Source organism: Protomyctophum bolini (genome assembly GCF_963924005.1).
Source record: "Protomyctophum bolini genome assembly, chromosome: 9".
Lineage (NCBI taxonomy): Eukaryota > Metazoa > Chordata > Actinopteri > Myctophiformes > Myctophidae > Protomyctophum > Protomyctophum bolini.
Window position 1 is genome coordinate 10,852,077 of NC_137870.1, and position 27,500 is coordinate 10,879,576.

General features: G+C 45.2%; 1 protein-coding gene across 5 annotated transcripts in view; it reads right to left on the minus strand.

Moving 5' to 3' along the window:
• Nucleotides 1-27,500, minus strand: part of fat3a (FAT atypical cadherin 3a) — a 238,986-nt gene that overhangs the window by 81,390 nt on the left and 130,096 nt on the right. For all 5 annotated transcript variants that reach the window (XM_080772601.1, XM_080772598.1, XM_080772600.1 and 2 more), the window contains exons 4-6: nucleotides 10,834-10,895; nucleotides 3,258-3,572; nucleotides 1,695-1,905 (exon numbers count right to left, since the gene is read on the minus strand). In XM_080772601.1, coding sequence (XP_080628727.1) covers nucleotides 1,695-1,905; nucleotides 3,258-3,572; nucleotides 10,834-10,895 — 588 coding nt within the window. The remainder of the gene's footprint in view (nucleotides 1-1,694; nucleotides 1,906-3,257; nucleotides 3,573-10,833; nucleotides 10,896-27,500) is intronic.

The following is a 27,500-nucleotide window of genomic DNA, read 5'->3' on the forward strand; positions in this document are numbered from 1 at the left end:
AGGAGTGCATAATGTGAGAAAGGAGGACGTGAGCTTTGGCAAATGGCCCTGAGGCTGTGCCAAAAATCTGTGACTTGGGGTCAAATATAATTGTGTAGAATGTAGTATTAGTGCTGTAGTGCAATTCATTTGTGGTTAATGTTAATTCATAGCAAAGTATGATTAAATTTGTCCCCCATGTTCAGTCAAGTTATGGACATCCATTTTCCTGGTTTCTGATGCTCAGAATTTCAGTTTAAGTGAAGACATTTTGAGGATGAATCCCTGTTGAAGAAGACCCATGATGTAATGACAGAAAGAAAGACAGAAAAAGAAAGGCAGAAAGTATCTCCACCTGAATAAACACTGACTCCCACTGCTTAGTGACTACGAGGGGACCGCTGATGCATGGTGCATTGTGGGAAATGCAGTCCTGGCTGCTGCCCTCTTTTTTTTCACCCAGTGTCAATTGTCTAATGTAATCCTGGGCGCTACACTCCCTCTGCCAACCTGGGGAGAGCTTCCTTCAATGCATGAGGAGTTCTTCTCACATGGTTGGACGTAGCGTGTGGAAGGAACACGTTATTCCAAACAGCTGGCCAGGGGAGGCAGTATTAGAGACCAGGATTACTGCATGTTTTTTGTGAGGGTACCTACCCTAGGGTACACGGGGAGAGACTTCACACAGAAAAGCCCTTTCGCTCTACGTTTTCAAGGCCTAAGGGCTGCTGGCCAATGGTGGCTGGCTTCCCTCTTGATGAACTCAGCTACCCATAACTGCATACGTTATGGTGGCCAGAGGGCATTTTCAGTGTAGATAATGTATTGCATTAGCATTGCAAATTAAATCTATTAACCATATTATCATTCATTTGTTGCACGAAATTCATTCAATCAAATGAGGTTTACCATAAATAATATCCACACCATTGAATTGAGCTTAGTGAACTGGGCATGACATAATCCCTTTTAAACCTTTCATGTGAGTGAACATTGACAGGTCAAAGGCGGATTTGAGGGTGCCATGTTCACACATTTCGGGGGAATGTCAGACTGGCTTTAAAAATCGGTCAAAATGTTGGTAGTTGGTGGAGATTTGAATTATTTTCAGTATCATTAAAACACACTTTTTTAGAATTATCAAGAGATAAGATAAGAGATAAGAGGAACTGTTTACTCTCCTTGTGCTATGATATAAACACCTTACCCCTAAACTTATTTGCCATTTGGTACTATTTAAAAAAACATTTTAAAATAGTTCAACTAGCAAGTTCACCTAGTCAATTTGAACTATTTAAAAATGCAGTGCATGTTGGACATGCACTGCTCCCGTGCTTGTGGTTATGTTTAGGTTAGGGTTTGAGGTTGTCGGACCAATGACTAGTCTGAACTACTGTCACCCGCAAGATATAGCAAAAGTCAGCGGTGTGTGCTGAAGGGCCATGGTGACCATGGGATGGGCAGAGGACGAGAGAGAGAGAGAGAGAGAGAGAGGGCGGTGGGCACACCTGTATGGATCATGCAGGGAAGGCAGAGCACCTGAACTGCTCCTGGTGCGCACACACATACACACGCCGACAATACTGACGTCAGCCCCAAAAAAACGCCATGCACCAAAGCTTAGGCACACGTCCTACTTTATATTCCAAGCCAATCAAAACAACACCCCCCACATGTTCCTGGCCTAAAGGGGGGTTGTTGGGGTCGTGGCTTACCTGTGATGTCAAACCATAAAGGGTACGAGCTCTGTTGCATGGACACCACGCCCACGATCTCGGCCACCTTGTCGTTCTCCATGATGGTGAAGTTGTAGTAAGGCTCGTCAAACAGCAGGGGGAGCGACGAGGGAGGCGGTCGGCGGATCCACTCGATGTGCAGGCGCGCAGTGGCCGACTTCTGAGGGCGGCCGTTGTCGGTGGCCTTGATCTGGACCAGGAGTATGACGGGGTGAAACGACAAGGAGGGGTTAAATTATAGAGAGAGCTACATGACAATTGCTACTTTAGGCATTTAGCAGACGCTATTAATCCAGAGCGAGCAAGCAACAACAACACATGGTACTGTAATACATCAAATACATAAACATTGGTTATGGTCCTCGTCAAGGACCATAACAAAGCTACGACTCGAGCCTAACATCCGTCTAACAGTAGAATAACCGTACAATGAGACTCTGAGTATACACTATAGATCAAGTGCTACTGTATGTCTACATAATATGCTATCTAATTTACATAAGTTTAGCCTTTGCATACGCCTGCAAAGGTCGCTGAGGCTAGTGAAAGTGCTTCGGCAAGTGCTACGGGCTAAGATGGAGTCTGAAGAGGTGAGGTTTCACTTTTCAGACTACGGCAGAAGATTGAGTGAGTCTGCAGTATGTCTGCAGAACTGCAGATGAGAGAACACAATGAAAGCAGAGTTCACCAAAACAATGTAGACGGAAAAAACTACAAAAACATAAAGGTGCCCTTTGGACATTTGCAATGGATTGTCGATTGTGTTCAATCACAAAGTTGATACCAAAACATGATAAAAGCAGAACACAAAGAGAGTCTACTCTGTTCTGAGTTGCATTCTGAACTCGTCTCTCTCTCTCCAGAGAGATAACAAAAAGGTCACAGACAAAGGAAAGGTATTCAAAAGGCGACTGAGAAAGGCACAGGGACATGAAAGTAACAACAGAACGGGTTTAACAGACCCAACATAGATGGAAGGTAGCTACTAGCACCTGTCTCAGGGGAATAACATAAAGCCCTATATGTCTATGATATTAACACAATCAGCCCCGGGATTCCTTCAAAATAGGAGCTGTGGGGTGAGGGGAAGACATGGTTGAGCGTGTTCTAAGAAAACAAAAAGAGGGGAAAGAAGCATGAGGAAAATGTAAACCGACTTTTCACCAGTACCAAAATACCCATATACGGCTGAACTTACAAACCCACCCAGAGCTCTGAGGTCTGCTGACCAGTCACTGCTGACTGTGACAACATCCTGAACCCTCAGAACAAGAGGTGACCGTGCTTTTGCCATAAATTAGAGCTGCCCAATTCATTAAGTCCCTTCTTAAAACTCACCTTTTCTCTCTGACTTTTAATGTTATCTGATGTTAATGGTTACGCATTCCTGTTGTCTATGACTTCTGTGTGTTGTTTTTTGTAATGTAATGCTTGATGTACATTTGCCTTGTTTTATTTTCTCCTGTGAAGCACTTTGGTCCATTTCGGTTGTGTGACTGTGAAATGTGCTATATAAATAAAGGTCGACTTCATTTGACTCACGGTGAGGATATCGTAGCTTCCGGCGGTGAAGGCCTTGCGTGACGACACCACCGCGGTCTTGGGGTCGATGGAGAACTTGCCGTCCTCGTTGCCGTCCACGATGCTGTAGGAGAGGTCACCGTTGGGGCCCTCGTCGCGGTCGTAGGCGAACACGCGGTAGATGGCCTCGCCCTTCTTGCGGCGGTCCCTCTCGGGCAGCTTGGTCTGGTAGACCTTCTCGGGGAACACGGGCTTGTTGTCGTTCTCGTCCAGTACCTGGACCATGACCCACACGGTGCTCTGTTTGGGGCTCGGTCCGCCGTCCGTCACCGTCACCTGTAGGGGGCAGAGGGGGGGGAGCGGGGCAGGGTAGGAAGACATCGGACATAACCTATTAAGATCTGAGACCAGATTCTACAAAATGTCTTCTAAATGCAGTTTTCTGAAAAACCTGTTTCTGTCAGTTGTGCTCAACTGACCCCCAGAATTATCATGAATTTGCATTGAACTCTGCATTCACGCAAATTTACATTATACATTGATATAGATGCACATGTGCAGCAGTGCAAGACAGAATAAATGCACCCTGCTAAACAGCTGGCTAAACTAATTACTGTCGTCTGCCACTCTCCTCCGTCATTCCCTGATAAATGGAACATATTGTCAGATAGCGTTCCCTTTTATCTTATTTCCGGAATCTTGACAGCTAATTAATTTAAGCTATAACTACACCTCTTCAATGATGAAAGAGCCTGACGCGTTAAAATAAAAGAGGGGAAGGCTTGAGGTGGAGCTAGCCAATGAACATTAAATTTATATTTATTTCATAAGTTGACAGGGCATTTTGCACCCTGTCTAAGATTTGGATACAATGTAACACGCCACACTTATAGTTGTGTTCAATTAAGAATACCGTCAGTCCTGAAAATGCCACAAGACAAACTGAGAACACTTAAGACTTGCATAACGATACTAATATCACTGTGTGGATAATAGTCTCGTCCCTCTCAGCATTAGATGTGTTTTACGCAATGTCCCGCCCCATATTTGCATACTGGATGGTTGGTTATAGCCATGGTTCCAGACGAATCTGGTTGCGGCTCATCACCACTTCGGCCGTGAAGTCCTCCCACAATTGAGAGGGGCCAGACTTTAATCTGCCTGAGGCAATATGCATTACAAAGGCAGATGAAGGCTGGCTACGTGAGACTACAGTAGGACTCTAGAAATTATGTGTCTGTCTAGAAGAGAGACGCAGCCTGCTTGACATGGTGGTGTCTAGAAGAGAGAAGTGGTCTGCTTGACATGGTGTCTGTCTAGAAGAGAGAAGAGGCCTGCTTGACATGGTGCTGTCTAGAAGAGAGAAGAGGCCTGCTTGACATGGTGGTGTCTAGAAGAGAGAAGTGGTCTGCTTGACATGGTGGTGTCTAGAAGAGAGAAGCGGTCTGCTTGACATGGTGTCTGTCTAGAAGAGAGAAGAGGCCTGCTTGACATGGTGGTGTCTAGAAGAGAGAAGAGGCCTGCTTGACATGGTGGTCCAGAGAAAACAACATGGAGCTGAGGATGCGTCTGTCTAGAAGAGAGAAGTGGCCTGCTTGACATGGTGGTGTCTAGAAGAGAGAAGTGGCCTGCTTGACATGGTGGTGTCTAGAAGAGAGAAGTGGCCTGCTTGACATGGTGGTGTCTAGAAGAGAGAAGCGGTCTGCTTGACATGGTGGTGCAGAGAAAACAACTTGGAGCTGAGGTTGGGATCCGGAACGGGAGGAACCAGGTGCCACATTGAGGAACCAGAACCGGTTTACCATACTGTCAGAGCTGGTGTTATGTGGACCAGAACCGGTTTACCATACTGTCAGAGCTGGTGGTATGTGAACCAGAACCGGTTTACCATACTGTCAGAGCTGGTGATATGTGGACCAGAACCGGTTTACCATACTGTCAGAGCTGGTGTTATGTGGACCAGAACCGGTTTACCATACTGTCAGAGCTGGTGGTATGTGAACCAGAACCGGTTTACCATACTGTCAGAGCTGGTGGTATGTGAACCAGAACCGGTTTACCATACTGTCAGAGCTGGTGGTATGTGAACCAGAACCGGTTTACCATACTGTCAGAGCTGGTGGTATGTGGACCAGAACCGGTTTACCATACTGTCAGAGCTGGTGATGTGTGGACCAGAACCGGTTTACCATACTGTCAGAGCTGGTGGTATGTGAACCAGAACCGGTTTACCATACTGTCAGAGCTGGTGTTATGTGAACCAGAACCGGTTTACCATACTGTCAGAGCTGGTGATATGTGGACCAGAACCGGTTTACCATACTGTCAGAGCTGGTGGTATGTGAACCAGAACCGGTTTACCATACTGTCAGAGCTGGTGATATGTGGACCAGAACCGGTTTACCATACTGTCAGAGCTGGTGGTATGTGGACTTCTTCACGTCTATACTATTCAGTGGTTCTCAAACATTTCAACATTCACGATTTTAAGATTCTAATCCTAGATTCCGATTCTAATCAAAACAAGGTTTATCTACCTCCCACGATAGGACTTCGCAGGTATCCCATTATCTGTGAGCTAACGTCCGGTTAAGGCCCGTTATCTGTGAGCTAACGTCCGGTTAAGGCCCGGGGTAATTTTTTGCACCTCAGTGAAAATCCCCTGCCACTGGAATGGACACAGACTGAATCAATGTGTTAAAGGTTGGAGATGGAGAGAGAAGAGAACTGAAACAATGTGTTAAAGGTTGGAGATGGAGAGAGAAGAGAACTGAAACAACGTGTTAAAGGTTGGAGAAGAGAACAATCAGAAGTTGTTCTTTCTGCTGACAGAGAAGAGACCACTCAGAAGATGTTCTTTCAGCTGACAGCTGGTGAAACTCCCAATCCATCTTTATCTCAGTTTCCCAATCGATCCAGTGCCACAGATCTAATCGATCCAGTGCCACACATCTGCGTGATATCAGCACCAGGGAGCGATCAGGAGAGAGTAGACCACACCCACCCAGACAGGCACCTGTTTTAGAACCCCCCTCCCCCACTTCAGAGAGGTGCGCGTGGGTGCGTCCGTGCACACATGTGCACGCTCGTCCGTGTGTGCGTGCGTGCCTGGCGGGCATGGTTCTAAAACAGGTGCCTGTCAGTGTGCTGTACTCTCTCCTGATCACTTCCTGGTGCGGATATCACGCAGATCTGTGCAAGCTCTCTCTCTCTCTCTCTCTCTCTCTCTCTCTCTCTAAACAAACTATTTTTGGAGCTTACCTACAGATTTCTTTAATCTGTCACCGTCCTACACAGTCCTTATGTGTGTGTTTTCACTTTAGGCTTTCTGTTTGCTGCAAGCTGTGCTGCTGTTTGTTTTTGGACAAAATGAACATGTGTATCGTATTGTAGCTTGTAGCACTGTCTGCGGACATTCGTATACTTTCGTAAAGTCAAGCAGAAATCTCCCAATGAACAAGTCTCACGGACACAAACAATGACTGAATCTCCGAGGTAAGACAGTCCATTCAGGGTCCCTCTTTGTCTGCTACATGTCCACATGGACGGTCCCCAGACATTTAGCTGAATGGGGCCTGTCAGTTCTGTTCATGTAGGCTACTCACCGGTCCCCAGACATTTAGCTGAATGGGGCCTGTCGGTTCTGTTCATGTAGGCTACTCACCGGTCCCCAGACATTTAGCTGAATGGGGCCTGTCAGTTCTGTTCAGGCTACTCACCATTTGGGCATGAGCCTAGCGCTCTGACGCATGAAGTCATCATTGTCATTTTAACCGATTCCATGGCACCATCAACACCGGTGCTGTGGCGGCAGTGCCAACAGATTGAACAGAATGCACGAAAAAAGGCAGCGAAGAAGACCCCGTGAACCGGAAGTAGTAATAGTCTATTTTCAGAGCCATCGCTGATCACCTTCTCCAGCATCAGAAGCGCTCATATGCGATACGTTTTTATTGAGCATCTAACATCGAGCTTCACCCCATATCATCCTCAATTCTGAGAAAAACGCAGCTAAAGAGTTTTTGAATTTCGATGACGTCACACCATGGAAGCAAGCGTTGCCTGGCGACGGGAAGCTAAAATACGGTGCAACCTATCATATTTATATTTGCTTGCATCCGTTGGATTTTTACCGACCCTGTAAAGGACTTATCCTTTAGAGAAAAGCAGCCTTACGCTGCGTTCACATGGGCATATGAAAAAGATACAAAGATGCAAAGCTATACACAGTGTATTTGTAGCTGTTTTTGCAGTAGCTACAAACGTTGAATGCATCTTTGCATCTTCATGTTGCTGGCTACCATTGACAATGAATGGCAGACTGTAGCTTTGCAGCATCTGACCGTGTGAACGCAGCATTAGAGGAAAGCAGGAGAAAGCACTTATGATATTGGCAGTTCAAATATACAGCATATTAATAGCTGATGAAGTGTGTTGTGGTGCATATGTTATGGCTCGCAAGGAATGATCATTCATTAGCTCTGGCTCCGATGATTTAAACTGCTCTAAACACTGTTCGAATAGCAATTGCTGATAGTATCTAATAAACAATATTGTCTATCCATGCACGCACGTATTACGCACCTTACCAGTTCTTCTATAAATTTAGTTGAGTGATTTGCGAACGGGCCCCTGCCCCCCCCCCCCTCTCTCATTTCCTGGCTTGCAATTGCAAGTTGGCTAAACAGCGAAGCAGAGAGTCCTGACGTTCTTAGATTTTGTGGACACCTGCTCTTAGCTGAAGATGATAAGAATGCTTCTCATGCTATGGTTGGCTGAAGTTTACTTTGAACAACACATCGGTAGCAATTAGGGGTTCAGAGAGGTTCAGATCACAAACTGTGGGGGAGCCCGGGCGGGATGGAGCTGGGTTGATGTTGGTCTGCTCTGCTGTATTCACAAGACAGCGAGCACTTTTACGCACAGTCAAATCTATGCTGAAGTCTGAAGAATGTACAAATGAGGCTTCCATTTGAGGATTTCACTGTGTAAGATGGACAATGCATCAACCTGCTGTGACTTCCTCCATCTCGCAAAGTGAAAACAAATGAAACTTTGTGACAAAGTAGACCTAATAAGATGTGAAAGGCAAGTTTTCTGGAAAGTGCCACATTTCCCAAGAAACGGGAGCCAACTTCTGTGATGACTTGACAGTCTGTGCCCCTTTATCTTCCTTTTGTCTCCGTCAGTTGCCTCCCCTCCGTGTCTCTGGCAAATGAAAATTGGCCCACCCCACAGTCACCCCGACAACTGTACAACAACACCAAGAGAACTGGGGAGAGAGAGAGAGAGAGAGAGAGAGAGAGAGAGAGAGAGAGAGAAAAAACGAGAGGGGGGGAGGGAGGGAGGTATGGGATGGATGGTCCTTCCGGAGATGTGCAACTTATCCTCTCCTCCACATCTTTCTCAAGCACACACACGCACGCGTGCCTACACACATGCACACGCACGCACTCATGCACACACACGCACGCACACACGTACGCAACACAACGCACACACGCAACTCATGCATGCACGCACACAGGCACACACACTTTTGAACTTGGCGAGTATGCGAGGAGCAAAAGCCTTTCTTCAGTGGCATCACTGGATCCTTTTTGGTGGACATATGAGTCCCTTCTCTTTACCCTTCAGCTACTGTACACTCCATGAAAGGGCTTCAGTCTAGCAGTTTCTCTTCTGTTCCTCTGTGTGTGTGTGTGTGTGTGTGTGTGTGTGTGTGTGTGTGCGCGCGTGCGTGCGTGCATGCGTGCAATCTTTTTATTTTTATGTGCTGCAAAACGTCAGGCAAATAAAGCACTAAGAATGTGTACAGTATGTACCTAAATTGGGGTTTCTTCTTACCTCTAGCTAGTAAATTGACATTCTAACTTTCTGAGTACCACGGCGATGTGCCAACTCTAAACTACCTTGTTATTCAATGAAAGGAAAATGCTGTGCTGAGATAAATCAGCACCTTCCTAAATAGAAAACAACAAGCAACAGAATATAAATAGTCTTTCCATCGCTCTGTATACTCTACCTAATATATTATTCTGCATATGTCTGTACTTACATCTATCACAAGTTTAACATCTGACAAAACCCCACTTCAAAGCTCATTCTTTCCAGCCTCTGCTTCAATAATTTGATTAACCACTTTCAGCCCGGCAAGCACAACAAACACAACCGTACTTTTGAGAGTACAGACGATATTAACTACCCTTGATTTGATTTAGATGAAACATGCACAAGAAGTGGGGGCGAACAGAGGATCCATCTATCAGCATCATGGGGAACATAATGCTGTTAAACACAGCCAAGAGAAAAATACTTTGTTTTCAGTCCGTGTCTAGTGGTTAACACTAATTAGGCTAAAGCTATTCACGTCCTGGGAATCAAAACCACGTGGTGCCTTGGACATGCATAGGTACGGTAGGTGTCCTTAGGTCTTCTTTATAGATATTAAATGATATTTCCTTCTGCAGTGTACTCCTTGTGTTTTGCGCATGCACACTGCCGTTCACTTCCTTGTTTGCGGCCCGATTAGAATGGCTTATAACTAAATCTAGGGCGCTCTCCATGAGAGCAAAGAGCAACGTTCTGTCTTCATTTCTGACTTCAGGAAGCATCTCGTTTGGAATATAATCGCTTCCAGAGAGACTTTAGGTGTCCCAGCGTGAGGTAAGAATGGAAGATTATGACTCCCGGTTTTGTGGGGGGGGGGGGGGGGTAACGGAAGGCAGGGCTTTTCAGACATGAGCACGGCACGCATACACATGTGCACCACGCACAAACACTCATGGTTCGGTTCGGAGAGTGGCAGGCATTTACCCACAATCAGAGGAAGAGTAAATAGAGATAGGTTGCTTCAATTATTGACTAATGGAGATGAACGTCACGCACACACACACACGTGATGAACAGACGCGCACGTCACGCACGCAAACACACTCCGCATTCCGTCGGCACATATACTTCAGAGACCCGCTCGATTGCACTACATCACCAACTTAACCCATTTAGGCCTGACCTCGAAATTAAAAAAAAACATCTTCTAAATCCTCCAGTTTTCTGAAATAAAAAATGTCACGATTTTTCAAAAATAGCAGACCTACAAGCTCGTAGCGCGCCGCTCGGTGAGCTTATAGATCTGCTATTTTTCAATAGCTAAAGCATAACATGATGCTAACACCGAAAAAGGTTCCCGCCCAAAATAGGTTAATACCACCTCCTCCACTGAGAACAACTAAGAGAGAGTGGAAGAGTCAAGGGTAGACGGATGGGGGAATGAGACAGATGGAGAAGGGATTTGTTCTCATCTAAAGAGCTGGCACATTTAGCATAGAGCATGTACTGTACCATGTACTGTACCATGCCAATGTCATCACCTTTCTTCCCTCTCCTAGCCTGGCTCCAGCCCCTGATAACAGTTATCACGCCATTGCCATAGATCTCAATGAAAGGCAATTTAATTGATGAAGCATGCACGCGTGCACACACACACACACACACACAAAGTAACACAGTAACTTTTCCTCATATATTACTGTGTTGCCTGGCAAAAATAACCGATCTGACGGTAATCAGTCATCAGACGGTTGGTTCTTCTTACCTCTAAGACGTGTTCAGCCTGTTGTTCGCGGTCCAGTTTCCTGGACGTGGTGGTGATCAGACCTGAGGACGAGAAGAAGAACAACAACGTGAGCATGTTAGAAAAGAGCATGGTGGAAAAAGTATCAACACTGCAATGTAGAGATAATACTCTGCTACAAGTACAAGTCCGTAATTCAAAATGACAAAAGTATTGGTATAAAACATTTACTTAAAGGAAAGAGGGAGAGAGAGGAGGGGAGAGAAATGCAGCAGAGGTCGTCATGAACAGGACTCGAACACACAACGCGTTGTCAGGCCAGAGTCTATATGTGGCATGCGCCTGGACCTCTTGGCCAGCAGGCGCCCCTAACAAATGTACTTAAAGTACCAAAAGTAAAAGTAGTCATTATGCAGAATGTAAAGAAATCTACAAGCTCACAATGCGTCGCATTGCGAGGAAGTGGAATAGTTGTCTGGCTACGCAAGACTAGAAAAAAGGGCACACCAGTCCTCCTGTGCCAATTATGCCAAATGAGCGTGTTGACATGGTAATTAGGTGTGTGTGTGTCCGACAGGACCCTGCACTTGATATGCTAATTGTGCGGGCTCTGCCCTATTACTTTTCATTGTTTGGTCAGTACCGGTAATTATACCATGACAGAAACAAATGAACCTGAGTGAGAGAGAGAGAGAAAGAGAGAGAGAGAGAGAGAGAGAGAGAGAGAGAGAGAGAGAGAGAACCCAAATAGAGAGACGGAGGGGCAACAGAGATGATGGAAAACATTGTGAAATTGTATAGGCATAGAATTGTAAGGATATGCACAAAGGAAGGACGTTAACAGTTCCGTCCATCACGTCATAAGCAATCCAACCGACGGGTTGCAATGACACGTGTACTGTACATGTACACGTCATCTTCAATGATCAAACGAGAGAAGAATATTGTGATTTGTTTTCCTTTTTTGAGTGGTGCAACCACTCCAAGGAACAGAACAGCAATGTCCGTGTTCACCTATGTACCTATGTGGTGTTCACCTATGTATCTATGTGGCCATGAGCACCAGTATATGACTATAGAGTACCAGTAGGGGAGCTGTTGTGCCAGAAACAGAGAGAGATAGTATTAGTGCTGCACTGTTGCCTGCTAATATGAGAGAGAGAGAGAGAGAGAGAGAGAGAGAGAGAGAGAGAGAGAGAGAGAGGAGAGGAAGGGGGGAGAGGGGAGTTGCACCACTCAGTTCACACGGGTGTGATTTTTATTTGAGTGTGACTCCAAGGCCACCGTACGCTTGGCTCTTCGTTCATGCGCGGTCCCGTTTACTTCCCGTTTACCGCTGCAGAAACAATGTATCTCCTAATCTAATCAGATATACTAAACGCTTCATTTCTGACTTCTCATCCGCCTCCGGGAACCCCGGGGCTGATTGTGTTAAAGGCTGCTCAACAACACTGCAGGCTGCAGATATGTGCTCAGGTCAGTCATTGGAGCGGTCAGGCACCGCGCTCAGAAACCGGACAGATCCATTTTGACCACATGAATGATTGATTGAAATTGATGTATAGAACATGGTACATTTCAAACGAAAGCACAAGTCGATACAAAAACTGTTGCTTGTGGACGAACCATGATGATGCACACCTAAAACAGGGTCCACCATTTTCAATTCATCAGTGAGACGCTAATAGAGATGTGTACCGATTTGTGTGATGTTTGGACAGAATCTGTATGGAGTAATAATAAATATTGCAGCTGTTCGTACTCCAAGCAGACCATTATACAGACACTGTAGTGTAATGGATCTATTCTATACAGTAACAGAGGTGTCACCAAACAGACAGACAGACAGACAAGGCCAGTCGGTTATAGGCACCGCTCAGAAACTAAAGTTATACAGTATGACTGTAACGTCCCATTCCGTCCCTCCCTGCAGACTGCACAGTGAGCCTCTCTCTCCATCACTCACACCGTATCGACGCCATGCTCGCTCGCCCTTATCTTGGGGTGTGGGCGCTGACTGAAAGCAATCTCCTCCTCACAACATACTGCCAGGACACGCATTCATTGTTTCATTCTTTTAATAATTTTTCTTCATATCCCCTCAATGCCTCCCGCCCCCTTCCTTCACTACTGACCCCATGGTGTGTGAGGGTGATCAATCAAAATGCAATAGTCTCACACACACACACATGCACGCATACAGAAGTCCATGCACGCATACAGTATTTGTGCGCTAACATGCACACACGTACGCACAAAACCAGAGTCCTGTGCGTGAACACAATCACTCACACAGACGCACACGCTACGCTACACACACACGTGTGCACAAATCTGCACATGCATGCACGCCTACAGTAAAACACATAAGTAAGCAGAGAATGCTTACTCGTAGACATTCCGAACAGCACAATGTGCACTAGAAGCCGTAAACATGTGCTTTCATCCCAGCAGGGGGGCTCGCAAGCTTTAGGTGTTTCCCAAAAGTGCTAGCATGTGTGTGTGTGTGTGTGTGTGTGTGTGTGTGTGTGTGTGTGTGTGTGTGTGTGTGTGTGTGTGTGTGTGTGTGTGTGAGAGAGAGAGAGTTCGTGTTCTACATTCCAGGACATGCAGACTGCAATCTGCAAACTGTTCTTTATGCATACAGCTACGGTAAGAAGTATATAGGAAACAATTATCACATAGTCGCCTGATGGATGATCATAGCGTGTGAGCTTGTAGATTTCACTATTTTAAAAATATTGTGTTTGTTGTCACGATTTGTCACAACTCCAGTGAGTTGGCTTTGTACAACGCTTAAAAGGTCTTTAAATAAATATATATTTTTTATGTCTATGGGGAAAATATATTGGGAATTATTTCCTGGGCCTGGCGTCGTCATGAAAGGGGGACTGCGAGGCTCAATGATGCCGTTTGTATAGTCTTTCTATAGTTAAAAGTAAAGCATCCCTAAAGAGAAGTGGCCAACCAATGTGTTTTTGTCATGGATCTTATATGAGTGTTACTATATTAGCCTATATAGAAAACACCTTTATCTCCACACTCACTACTAGATCTGCATCCTGATGTACCGTACAATTTGTGCTTTACTGTAGTACAGGAGGTAGAAGCATTCAACTCAACTCAACTCAAAGTTTATTTATATAGCACACATCACAACAACCTATGGTCGACCAAAGTGCTGTACAGGTATAAAAATAGAAAAGACAGAACAGTACATAACAAAAGTGCAACAATATGGAGGAACAGGGAGACAAAATAAGAAAAGAAAATAGAGCTATGGACAGTAAAACATTTACATAATCAGGCACTGTCGAAGGCCACAGAGAAAAAGTGAGTCTTCAATAGGGACTCAAAAACCTCTAATGAGTCATTGTTGTTTTGTACAGTTTATTTTGTACAGTTTAATAACTATGTTTTGTACAGTTTAATAACTATGCCGTGACATTTTCTCAGTAATTGCCACAGCGGGAACCAGAGCCTCAAAGCACACTTCAGTCACCTCTAAAGTGTGAAAGTTGACAACGACATACAGTACAGTATGCCTCTCAGTAACCATGCTTAAAGGGCCACTTTTTAATGATGTTTAGGACGCAAAACACGTGATTTTTCTTTTCATTATATAATGTTAGTCATGACACCATGTTCATGACCAAAACCTGGTCATGAAAATGTGGTCTCACTTCCTTCCAGGACTACAAGTCACAACTCCATGTAGCCTCCTCCCTCTCCACAAGGAGGGGCAGTGCACTAAAGCATTATGGGTGTTGTAGGAATTCAGCAATCCAGTCAAACCCTAGTCAAACACACAGACTTCATTATTTTTCTGGCCATAAAGGTGAAAATTTCGATAGTTTTAGATGTGTTTGCTGTGTGCAGTTGCCTTGACCAACTACTTCAGTGAGGTTTGGGATAGATAGTGGTGGAAAGTAACTAAATACATTTACTTAAGTACTGTACTTAGGTACAGTTAGATCTGTTCTTTTGATTTTTACACATTTTAAAACTTGAAATGGGACATTCTGCATAACGAGTACTTTCAACTTTCTGTACTTTAAGTACATTTAGAATTTTGATGCCAATACGTTTGTACTCTCAATGAAGTACATTTAGAATTCCAGACTTTTACTAGATGTTTACTTTACATCTACATTACAGTATTGATACTTTTGACTTAACCCATTCTGGACGGGAACCCCTTTTGGTGTTTTAAACATTATGTTGTAATTTAGCTATTGAAAAATAGCAGATCTACAAGCTCATAGCGCGCCAACGAGTGGCGCGCTACAAGCTTGTAGGTCTGTTATTTTTGAAATATCGTGAAAACGAGGCACAAATCTTTGAATATATATTCTTTCAGAAGACTTTTTTTTAATTTCGACGTCAGGCCTAAACATTTGAGTACTTTTGTCCACCACCACTGACTATATATCAGTGAGGTTTGGGGTAGATAATGAGGTTTGGGGTAGATAATCCAGTCCTGGTGGAATTGTACGTGGATGTTGTGAGCCTCATGTGGTGCTCAGCTACGCTCCTGGGCTGTGCCCTCTAATCAGAGGCAGCGTTCCGTCCTAATCCATACCACTCAATATAAAGAGACATATAGTGTTTGCTATGCCGTGCCTTCGCCGATCCAAAACTGTTTGTTCCATTTAGGTAATTGTCTCTTCTCTCCAAGACGGCGCTGCTAATAAAAACAGGGGAGAATGCGATACACAACTCAAGACGGCTAGAGGACAGTGCCATCCAATCCTGCCCACCACCCGTCAAACCAAGGTCGCTGTAAAATAACAACCCAATTATAGACCCGAGACCAGATTCTACTAAATGTCTTCTAAATCATGCCAGTTTTCAGAAAAACCTACAGTATGTTTCTGTTTCTATATGTCAGTGGTTCTCAAAGTCTTTCCATGTCAAGGACCCCCAGAATAGTTTGTATTTGACCACGGACCCCCATCTGAAAATATGTTGTTCCAGGGACCCCCCAGAAGCAAAAATTTGAGTTAAAAACGTCCGCTCTGAAAGAATATACCGGTATATTTAAAGATTTGTGCCACATTTTCACGATAAAAAAGAAAAATCTGATCTACAAGCTCATAGCGTGGCACTCGGTGCCGTGCTATGGGCTTGTAGATCTGCAATGTTTCAATAGCTAAAGTATAACATAATGCTTAAAACACCAAAAGGGGTTCCCGCCCTGAATTGGATAATAATAACAATAACACTTTATTTGTATAGAACCTTTCACGACACGAAATGCAGCTCAAAGTGCTTTACAGAGCAACAGAGAAAAATAGAAAAGCAAAGGCCTAAAACAACATTAACACTCAATCCCGAAAGCAACCGGGAGTCAATGTAGTGAAGCTACAGTGCTTTTACTTTGTGGTTTCCACAACTCTCAATGATCGTTGATTCGTTGTGCTTCATGTTTTGTGGCTCAGTGTCAAACCGCAAACACAAAGGTCTGTTGTTGGAAGGATGCGGGCTGTGGATATGCAACGCCAAACACATGACATGGCAGCGAACTGGCGAGGTGACAATGTGGCTTGCTAATGAGGCCGCCACACAGCTCCGCTACACTATGGCGGTACAATGAGATGAATTCCACTTCCTGATTGGGGGGGACCGCGGCACACACATGGCACATTTGGCATGTTATTTCTCCAGAGTGGGGCCGAGGTCTGCCAAAACGTGGGGTTTTGTTTTCATGGGGCATCAAACAAAGGGAATTAAATATGGAAAGAGAATGCTCCCTGAGCAAGTTGAAAGGAGGACAAGTGCCAGATGTGTATGTGTGTGTGTGTGTGTGTGTGTGTGTGTGTGTGTGTGTGTGTGTGTGTGTGTGTGTGTGTGTGTCCTTGTATTTGGAAGTCTGGGCCATGTCCATAAACTTGTGCTCAGGGGTTTGCAATTGGGTGGATTGCTAAAAACAAATGCAAAAAAGCTGGCTACATACTGTTCTGTCTCAGCTACTATGGGCAGTCTGTCTGTCTGGAGAAGGTGTTTCATTTATCCCTAGGTGGCTTAAAAAACCCAAAACAAACATCCTGTCTAGTAGTATCAAGTAATAGTATAGTATGTCAACAATGTGCTATATATATTTATTTTTTTATTTCTCTTCTTTTCCCTCTGTGTGTTAAGCATGTGCAGCAGCTTGGTTGGACCATATAATGTATAACCTAATTCTGATCAGTGTTTGGGTCTATTGTATTACGCCTCTTGTGCAGATCCAAATAAAATAATTCAAATTCAGTGTGTGTGTGTGTGTGTGTGTGTGTGTGTGTGTGTGTGTGTGTGTGTGTGTGCGCGTGCGTGCGTGCGTGCAGCACACAGCATTGCACTGGTGTGTAGACCGCTGGTGCGTGCGTAACGTACGTATGCTGTGGTGAACAGATTTGTTGTGACCACACGTGTGTGTGTGTGTGCACGTGCGCACATGTGCGTGTGCTGTTCTATCTGTTGTTGTGCTGTTGTGCGTGTGCTGTTGTGTCCGACTCTGGGGTGGTGACAGTTGTATCCCCTGGGTCTCTCTCTCTCTCTCTCTCTCTCTCTCTGACATCATGACGTGATATTGTCAGGGTCCAACCAAGCCTTGACGTTGACTGAGTGGAGTGTTCTGGTGGCTCAAGCACTTATTGCGCTGACAACATAATCCCATGTTCAAATTTGTCTCGGGGACCCCGTGTCACATGTATGTCATCTCCTCGCTTGCCCCTTCCTTGCCCCATCCCTCACAAATACAGTGGAGCACAAATAATCTTTAGGAGGCAGCGAGAGAGAGAGAGAGAGAGAGAGAGAGAGAGAGAGAGAGTGAGATAGAGACAGATGCAGTTCATTCCATTCCTCGTGTCTCTCTGCCAACACACTGTTTGTCTTGACTGGTTGTACCCTATTCCAGCCAAGTCACAATTCTGCATACATTCTCCTGTTTGTCGTCGTCCCCCCCCCCCCCCCCCACCATCTACAGTCTCTATCTCGTTCACTCTCTCTCCTGAGACCGCTCCCCTTCTTTTGTTGGCTCCCTCTCTGTCTGTCTCACAGGGACCAAGACATCAATTCATTTCAGCTTGTTTGTTCTGTTTTAAAAGCTCTTGCCTGGCTTAATGAGTTGCGGCTTGAGTTGTCGTCTCACTCCCCTCTGGCACAGTGTGTATGTATGTGCGCGTTGTTTTCCTGCTCGCAAAACAAAATCAGGTTCTTAGTATAATTAGTGGTGTTTTGTCCTCAAAAATAAGTCACCATGTTGTGCTCTGTTTGTGGTTATAGCAGCTACAGCTCAAAGGAATGTCTGCTTTTTAATCCGTGTGCAAACAAGTTTGTGCGTTATCTTGCTGATATTAGACTGTGTCGTGCGTACGAGAGCAGTAACATCTCTGTGGTATATAATAATAGACATCAATTTATAGAACGATGGAAGCCCAAAATAACAGTCTGATCAACTTGTAGATCTAAAAGAGTTCGTTGCCCACCCTTTCCCTAGTGGTTAGGATTAGAGTAAGGATTGTGAGTTTAGCAGGTTAGACTTCCTTGTATTATTATGATTATTATTAGTCATCAACACATACATAAGTGTACATGAGGATATGGCTATCCAACGTCTCCAGAGTCATACCCTACATTTGGTAATACCGCAGGGGGAAGCTAGCTACACATCCCAAATCAAGGGTGTTCATTTGACTCTATAAGAGTACCCTTATGGGTACAGGAAGAGAAGAAAGTCACTCAGTCACACCCTATACTGTTTCTTTTAACGCTTCGGTTCAGGTGCCATAAAATTGTTTCCCCCCTGACGCCTCAACAAAGGATATTTTTCAGAAGCAGAATGGATGAGAGAAAGGGGTCACTAACAGGAGTATAAGGGGAGCGGTGCGGTGTGTCGGCTAAATGGGAGAAGAGCTAACAATCCCACTGTGGGCTGCATGGCATGGGGGAGACACTGGGGATGATTGTACAAGGCAGACTAGGCCTGTTGATGCTACGGTTCCCTAACCCTGCAATTGTCCCCCAAAGACTCCTGAATACGTACACCGAGCTAAGGACACCAATACTTAGCATGCACTCTGCCATTGACTACTATGGGCATACTAACACTATTATGGCTTCAAAACTCTACGGCAATTAAACAAAATGTGTTTCATGCTACATGTGTCCTCGTGTGCATTGTGCTTGCTAACACAGACGTGCTAACAAGCCCGTAGGGAGAGACTGCCAAGGTCTCTGCCTCGTTAGAGCCTAGCATTTACACATCCTACTGACTGTGTGAATGGAAGTGACAGGCAAGCTTCACTTGGCATTCGATAGCCCAACTCACTAAGTCTTTGTGACAGTGACTATAAAATCGGTAAGGCGCGTGCACATACGGACGGACGCACGCACACACGCGCACACACACACACACACACACACACACACACACACACACACACACACACACACACACACACACACACACACACACACACACACACACACACACACACACACACACACACACACACACACACACACACACACACACACACACACACACACACACTTTGTTGTTTGAATGGCTCTTCCAAAACAGAGACACAATGAAGCGCCTTGAAAACAAACTTACACACACACACACACACACACACACACACACACAATCAATTCCTAGGAACAAACACACAAACAAGGGTGTCCTGTCCAAACAGAGCCATCAAGCATAATCTCAAGGCCGTGCTGGCAGGTGTTAACTTGGGACTGGGAGCTAAGCTATAGCACGCCAAGGAGCAGATACTGTTTGGCCAAAAAGGAGCAAAACGCTGCATGCACGCACACACACACACACGCACACACTCATTAACTTCTTACTGTGACGTGCACAGTACGCCTGCAGACACATGAGTAACCCATCAGAAGAACCTAACCTCACAGGAAGCCACAGGTTTGTTTTAACCTGCCACACATGTTGGGAGCCACGGGTTAGTTTTAACCTGCCACGCATGTTGGGAGCCACGGGTTAGTTTTAACTTGCCACGCATGTTGGGAGCCACGGGTTAGTTTTAACCTAGTTTTTTATGCTACAGTACATGTTAGCATGTCTAACCAACGGACGCAGCCCGGCACAGAGCATGCTACAGTACATGTTAGCATGTCTAACCAACGGACGCAGCCCGGCACAGAGCATGCTACAGTACATGTTAGCATGTCTAACCAACGGACGCAGCCCGGCACAGAGCATGCTACAGTACATGTTAGCATGTCTAACCAACGGACGCAGCCCGGCACAGAGCATGCTACAGTACATGTTAGCATGTCTAACCAACGGACGCAGCCCGGCACAGAGCATGCTACAGTCCATGTTAGCATGTCTAACCAACGGACGCAGCCCGGCACAGAGCATGCTACAGTACATGTTAGCATGTCTAACCAACGGACGCAGCCCGGCACAGAGCATGCTACAGTACATGTTAGCATGTCTAACCAACGGACGCAGCCCGGCACAGAGCATGCTACAGTACATGTTAGCATGTCTAACCAACGGACGCAGCCCGGCACAGAGCATGCTACAGTACATGTTAGCATGTCTAACCAACGGACGCAGCCCGGCACAGAGCATGCTACAGTACATGTTAGCATGTCTAACCAACGGACGCAGCCCGGCACAGAGCATGCTACAGTACATGTTAGCATGTCTAACCAACGGACACAGCCCGGCACAGAGCATGCTACAGTCCATGTTAGCATGTCTAACCAACGGACGCAGCCCGGCACAGAGCATGCTACAGTACATGTTAGCATGTCTAACCAACGGACGCAGCCCGGCACAGAGCATGCTACAGTACATGTTAGCATGTCTAACCAACGGACGCAGCCCGGCACAGAGCATGCTACAGTACATGTTAGCATGTCTAACCAACGGACGCAGCCCGGCACAGAGCATGCTACAGTACATGTTAGCATGTCTAACCAACGGACGCAGCCCGGCACAGAGCATGCTACAGTACATGTTAGCATGTCTAACCAACGGACACAGCCCGGCACAGAGCATGCTACAGTACATGTTAGCATGTCTAACCAACGGACGCAGCCCGGCACAGAGCATGCTACAGTACATGTTAGCATGTCTAACCAACGGACGCAGCCCCGGCACAGAGCATGCTACAGTACATGTTAGCATGTCTAACCAACGGACGCAGCCCGGCACAGAGCATGCTACAGTACATGCGCTCTTTTGTGCTGACGGATGGACAGACAAGCATTTCTGGCGCTATAGAGGCCGGTCTGCCTGGCAGCTTGTCCCCATGTCATGTCATCGTCTTGTCAGAGAGGAAACGAAGCCTGTCCCATTAGCAGGCCAGAGGAGACAGTTTGACGAGAGCCCAAGTCTTCACCTCACTAGTTTTGACTACCCTAATCAGCTTCACTTTGTCTCAAGAGTCCCGGGCCGGTGTGTGTGTGTGTGTGTGTGTGTGTGTGTGTGTGTGTGTGTGTGTGTGTGTGTGTGTGTGTGTGTGTGCACTGCGTGCGTTCCGTTTCTTAACACCTCCAAATGATTGTCTTGACATAATATCCAGACATTGGCCTGTGGCATCTTATTGAGTTTCACCAGCATGGGACTATATCAGTAAGTGGTCAGTGTTACGGAAATAAAACATAACATACAAAATGCTCCGAAATGACGGGTACATTTGTATCACTCTGTAAGAAGAGTGAAAAACACCTTTTTGCGGGTATTATTCTTTTTTTTCATGGCATTTCTGCGTCTGCTTTGTCATCTTCTCTCTCTGTCTTTTTTGTATCCATCTATTGGGGTTTGTATGAGCCTTATGAATGAAACCAGGTCACCGTTAGCAAACAGAAGGATGCAACATTAATTCAAACACCTAGCACGGCTATAGAAAACAAAAGCGGATTCATTGGCGTTTGTGTGTTGCCGTGTTCCGGACAGTGACATTTAGTCTGGGGGTGTGGGACAGTGGGAGAGTGAAGAAAGATGCAGGTCAAAATGTAGATTAGACTAATTCGACTCGGTGTGGGCTGCATGGGAGACAGTATACATGTACAGTAGTACAGTATGTGACCAATGTGGGGAAAATGAAAGGAGATATTGTCTCCTGAAACATGCATGCAATCAGGTGATCTGATCTTCTCGAAGAGATTGGACCCATTCCCTGTAGTATTAGTAAAACCACCAAATAACAAATGGTTTCCACTACTATATGTTGCACTAACCTGCCAGTGTCATAACCTGCATTTATTATTTAAAACACTAGAACTAGTCCCATAAAAAAGAATGACTGTAGCAATGTGTGCATTGTGCAATGCAGACCAGTGTAAGATGCATGGCTATATATAGTGGGTGTGGAGAGTCTATTGGAAGCCTGAGTTCTGATTCAATTCTGAGAGACCCAGAAGCTCCGAGAGACTTCAACAGAGGAATTACTGTGCAATTTAAATATATTGAGCCCTATAACTGCTCAGTGTTTCCTGATCAATACAAAATGACATTATGAAACCGCAAAATGAACGGAAGTGAAGCATAATATAATTCACACAGATGACGACGAGTGACCTTAATTAGCCTTGCTATTGTGTCCGGTAAAGCTCAAGTCTGTACTGTAAAGGCATGCCTTTCCATTTAATTATGGATAAAGGTTGGCTTTATGGAGCAGAAATGCGAATGTGTGTGGCGTGGCGTGCGTGGGCGTACATGCATCCGTCTCTTCGTGGGCTGATTTACAGTGGTGCTCAGACACATGCAGACCTGCCCCATCAATCTGGATGACACTTCATTGCTCCTTTTTAGTGGCTGTCACCACCCCCACCACCCCCACCCACATAGACACTGTATGCTGCTGCGCTGGTCATGGAAAGAAGAGACGGACGTATAGACGGACAGTTGGGCGGACGGAGAGACAGACAGACAGACATATCTGAAGGTTACACTTTAGTACTTTAGTATAACCCCAGTTCGTTAATCAAATGAGCAGAATGGTTCACTTATACGTAGGGGGAGCGCCAGGGGATGGTGCTCCCCGTAAGCAAACCATTCTGTGAAATGAAGATGAAAAGAAACGTGGATTAATTCATTCATAGAAACCTATAGGCACCCATAGAGGAACATACTGCCCGTTACATTTGAACCTATATACCAACAGCAAAAGCTTGGAAGTGAAACAAAAAGCGTCATATTTAAAACGCTATCAGGGTGTCTTATAAACAAGAACAAGAAATGATATTTGTCAGATATTTGTCAGAAGCGCTGTCTCCGTTGTGTTCTCCCCCCCATATTAGTATGATTATTTATTATTTTAGTAACGTGTATGTCTGTGTGTCACAACAGCGCGCCTCACGGCCATTGTTTTCGTTCTGTGCGTGGTTCAATGACTGTTTTGTTGTGCAGCTGTTGTCGCTTCGAGGCTGCGGTGGTAAAGCGTGCTTGCTGTGGTGCGGAAATCAGCCCTCTCGCGGTGCGTGTGGCATAGCTTAGGAGGCATGGCAATCATACTACACTCCCATTGGCTTAGGCCACGTGTGTGGCAGCCAATCTGGCTAGGCCGTCAGTATGACTAGCTGACAGACACCTCTGTCAGGAGTATTTTGTCTTTGGATCTGAATTCCTTCCTCGTCTACTCTCCCCATGCAGCCTCACATGTCTAACAGACAGCATCAAACGCGTATTGATTTAAGAACTTCTCCTCCCTCCTGCGCTAGCTACCACTCGGTTGTAACTTGTTCAGCCAATTACACTGATGAGGACAGATTGAAGAACGACGCATGGACGAACAGATGCACGCACACACACACGCGCACGTACACACACCTGGCATTACCTGAGGACAAACACACAGTCAAACACAAAGTATGCTCCTTTCAAATAGGACTGTTTATCAATTTAAGGATGGATTTTTATTAGTGTTAAGAGTACTGAGAAACCTTTTTAATTAATTATTTCATTTGAAAAAGACATTTGCAAGACATTTCTAACCGTAACACTTCCCATTGGTTCCTGACTATCAAACCTTTTGCTAGGGACCCCCTGTAACCCCCCCCCCCCTTGCAGGGACCCCTGGTCCCCATATACCCGCTTTGAGAACCACTGTCTTATGGTGTATTAAACATAATGCACAGGCCCTAATAATCTATCAATCCTGCTATGGTCAGATATCACAGTTGCCCACCACTCCAGCATGGAACAACAATTAATAAACAGACAATGCTATGAACGCATAGAGGGTATGCACATGACATCATCATCATCATCAAACCCGGAAGTTATGCGGGAACGCCTATATTGAGTGGCAAAAATCTACTTTCTGGCCTTGACAGCCCATACTGTACATCCACACAGAAAAAAGTATCTGATTGCATTAGATTGCAGTGATCTTCTGCCTCCCCCAAGGTCAATGTGAGATCCCTGCGATCCTCTGACAAAGGCCTCCTAATAGTTCCTGGGACTAAGCGAAAGACAAAGGGTGACCGTGCTGTTGCAGTAGTTGCACCTACATTATGGAACGCCCTGCCTTGCACTTTAAAAAACGCTGAGTCTGTCAATATTTTTAAGAGTTTGTTGAAAACGTTTTTATTTTGGAAACATTTTCCTTGAAAATGTTGTACTCTATTTTCCTTGTATCAGTACACTGTCCTGTTTTAATTTTGATTGATTTTATTGTGTTCATTGTACAGCACTTTGTAACCTTGTTAAGAAAGGTGCTTTATAAATAAAATGTACTTACTTACTACTTACATTAAACGATGCTATTATGGAACGTTAAATGCACTTTGCCACTCACTTTATGCACGTACATACCCTCTCTATACCGTATATTACCATATAAGTTAAAGGCGGCAAGAAAATGAAAGCGCAAAGAAAAGAGCAACACTTGCTGGTTCACAGAGTTTACCCTCCCCCGCTGCTATGAAAGGTGACCTTCAATACAGAAGACATCACTGTTTTGAGAGTCAGAAAAAGCAAACTAGAAAACGGCCGGGCAACTTGGGAAAGCCAGCGAGAGCGAGACAAGGTGAGCCGAGTTCAACCAGGAAGAACAGAGCAGAGAGGAGAAAATAACAGATGTAAGTGCCCCCTTGACACATTTGCAGTGCAGTGTGTTTTGGAGTTAAGGGAATTAACTGCTGAGACAAGCAAACAGTGAGAGAGTGCCTGAGAGGTAGGAAGAGAGAAGTGTTACAATGACCTATTCCATATAATGTATATACCATGAAGGCAGGCAGGCATCCCTCCCTCCACTGCACCAACACAAAGTGTGCCCTCTGACGGCAGAACGAGCAGCCAACAGATATGACCCCGTTATGTCAAGCTCAGAATAAGTCATATTGTATATAGCTTGGTTATACCCTGAATACAGAGAGATCATCATCTGGTTTGTTTGCTCTAGGGAGGGGGTGATTTTCTGCACATCTATAAAACAATAGCTTTGTTGTTGTTGTTGTTGTTGAAGATAGATCCTTGAAACAATTCAAGGTTGCTACATTAAGACATGTGGGACCATCTCTCGCACAGTGTGGCGAGTGGGCGGCGCGCAGTCTTATCTCTGACTTTGTTTTAACTCGAGATAAACGAGGGGTCTCTAGAGTACAGCACGACCCAATTAAGTGTCTTCTTACAGTACGTGTACATATTGCACGCTGCATAGCAGTGGCTCTGGTGGCATGCTTGTTTTTCCACTGGAACTAAATTCTTTATTATCATATTCTCTGTCCTCAACATCTTTCACAAGCCACTGTTTCAACGGACGGTGAAAATCAGTTGAATGTTCTAAATGAAAGTAGTCAGTGGTTCTCAAAGTAAGCCAGGAGATCTGGACTATCCTACAGGACCCTTATGGGTCTGTGACTCAGAGAGTATACAAATTGGAACCTGAAAGATGGAGTGCCGTGATTTTGTTCCACCCTAAAACATGATCATCAGGTCTTATTGTTATATAAGGAGGTATAATATTTTCAAAAAAGTGTACAGTATTTGTTAAAATGTTGTTTTTATGTGGGCACGCCCACCAGTTCATTAAGTATGCCTGGTTTGCCTGGTGGGTGGTGATGGGTGATGATCCACATGAACTGAAGCCGCACCCACAGCTGTAGTTGTATGATAAAGGGGGAGGGGTTAGGGGAGGGGCTGATAGTGTGATGTCACTATATTACTGTTTACTTCATTGGCCCATTTGACTGTCAAGGGTTCAGCCTCCAGGAAGAAACCCTAAATACAAAGTTAATACACCATTGCACATAAAAACGACTCCAGGGTGTCTAATGAAGTACTGTCACCTCATAGACAGTAGACACATGAAAGTGACAACAGCAGTCGCACGTCACTATATTGTCACCTCCGGAGAAGCAGAGCCTCTGTAGCAGCCAGGCAGTGTGCTGTACCTACAGTAGCTAGCATGTGGCTAAGGTGGCTGATCTTGTGGTTTGGAGCCTCTCTGCCACGCTAGCATCAGATAGCAGCCATCTGGATGGGTTAAGGGTGTTTAATTATCGACATGCGGTAAGCGGGCCAGCGCCGCACTGTGCCTCGGCATGCGGTTGATATCGCACACCTGGGCTGTGATGACACGCACGCACCGCACACGTGTATAGGGGAGGATGTGTGTAAGTGTGTGCGTGCGTGTGCGTGTGCGTGTGTGTGTGTGTGTGTGTGTGTGTGCAATACGTGGAACAGAGAGAGAGAGAGATAGAAGGAAAAGAACATCCACCACATTTGAAAGAGTAATAAATACAGTGCAGATGGATAATGGTGGCAGAAGCACGGCTGCAGGTCATGAATTCAAGATGTGGGCATCATTCATTCATGTGATGCCAAGACAGAGACACAGAGAGAGAGACCATGAAAGGGGTAACAATGTGAAGAACCTTGTGGGGGAGAGAGACAGAGAGAGAGAGAGAGAGAGAGAGAGAAGTGTGAAGGAAGGGCATATACGAGTGGTAGAAGAGAAGAAAGAAAGTGTGTAATCACACAATACGATTCCACTAATAATAACTTGAATAGCATCTTTCCAGAGCTCACAATCAGAGCAACACAGACGCAGCAGATCCAAGGGACAGATCGGATATGGATGGATGGAAGGCATGCTAAAAGTAACTAAAGTACATTTATTAAAACACCATCGGGGCCCATGACGTAAATCACCGTCAAGGTCATGTGCCCGAGACGGAGATTGATAATCTCCGTCAAATTAGTGCTATGAAAACTGATCGCATCGCTCTACAGCCTAGAGGCGCTTGCTGCCGATGGGCACATTTTATTAATGGATTAAATAGGCCCGGGTCCTCAAGGTGTTAAGTATTCTATACTTAAGTACAATATTGGGGAATTTGTACTTTACTTTAAAAATTGGAGGGTAGGTTCATAATAATTACTAAAATGAATTAGCTTATAATGTTATCGGTTGGCCTCATGATGGTGCTATAACAGCCCACTTTACGTTTGAACCGTAACTCCAGAACACACTTGTTGCTCCTCCTCCTACAGATTTGGTACAAATCTAAAAAAAATCGGCACACATGATCTCCGGACTGGTCTGATTAAAACACCAACGGCATTTTGGTGCCGCAAATGCGAAAACCGTTTGTTGCAGATAAATTATTTTTTGGGGATGACTTACGCATGATCACAAGGGTGACGTGACATTGTAATTGGCTGGCAATATTAGTGAGAGGGACCTATGTAAGCGACTGACTCCATAAGAGTGTAG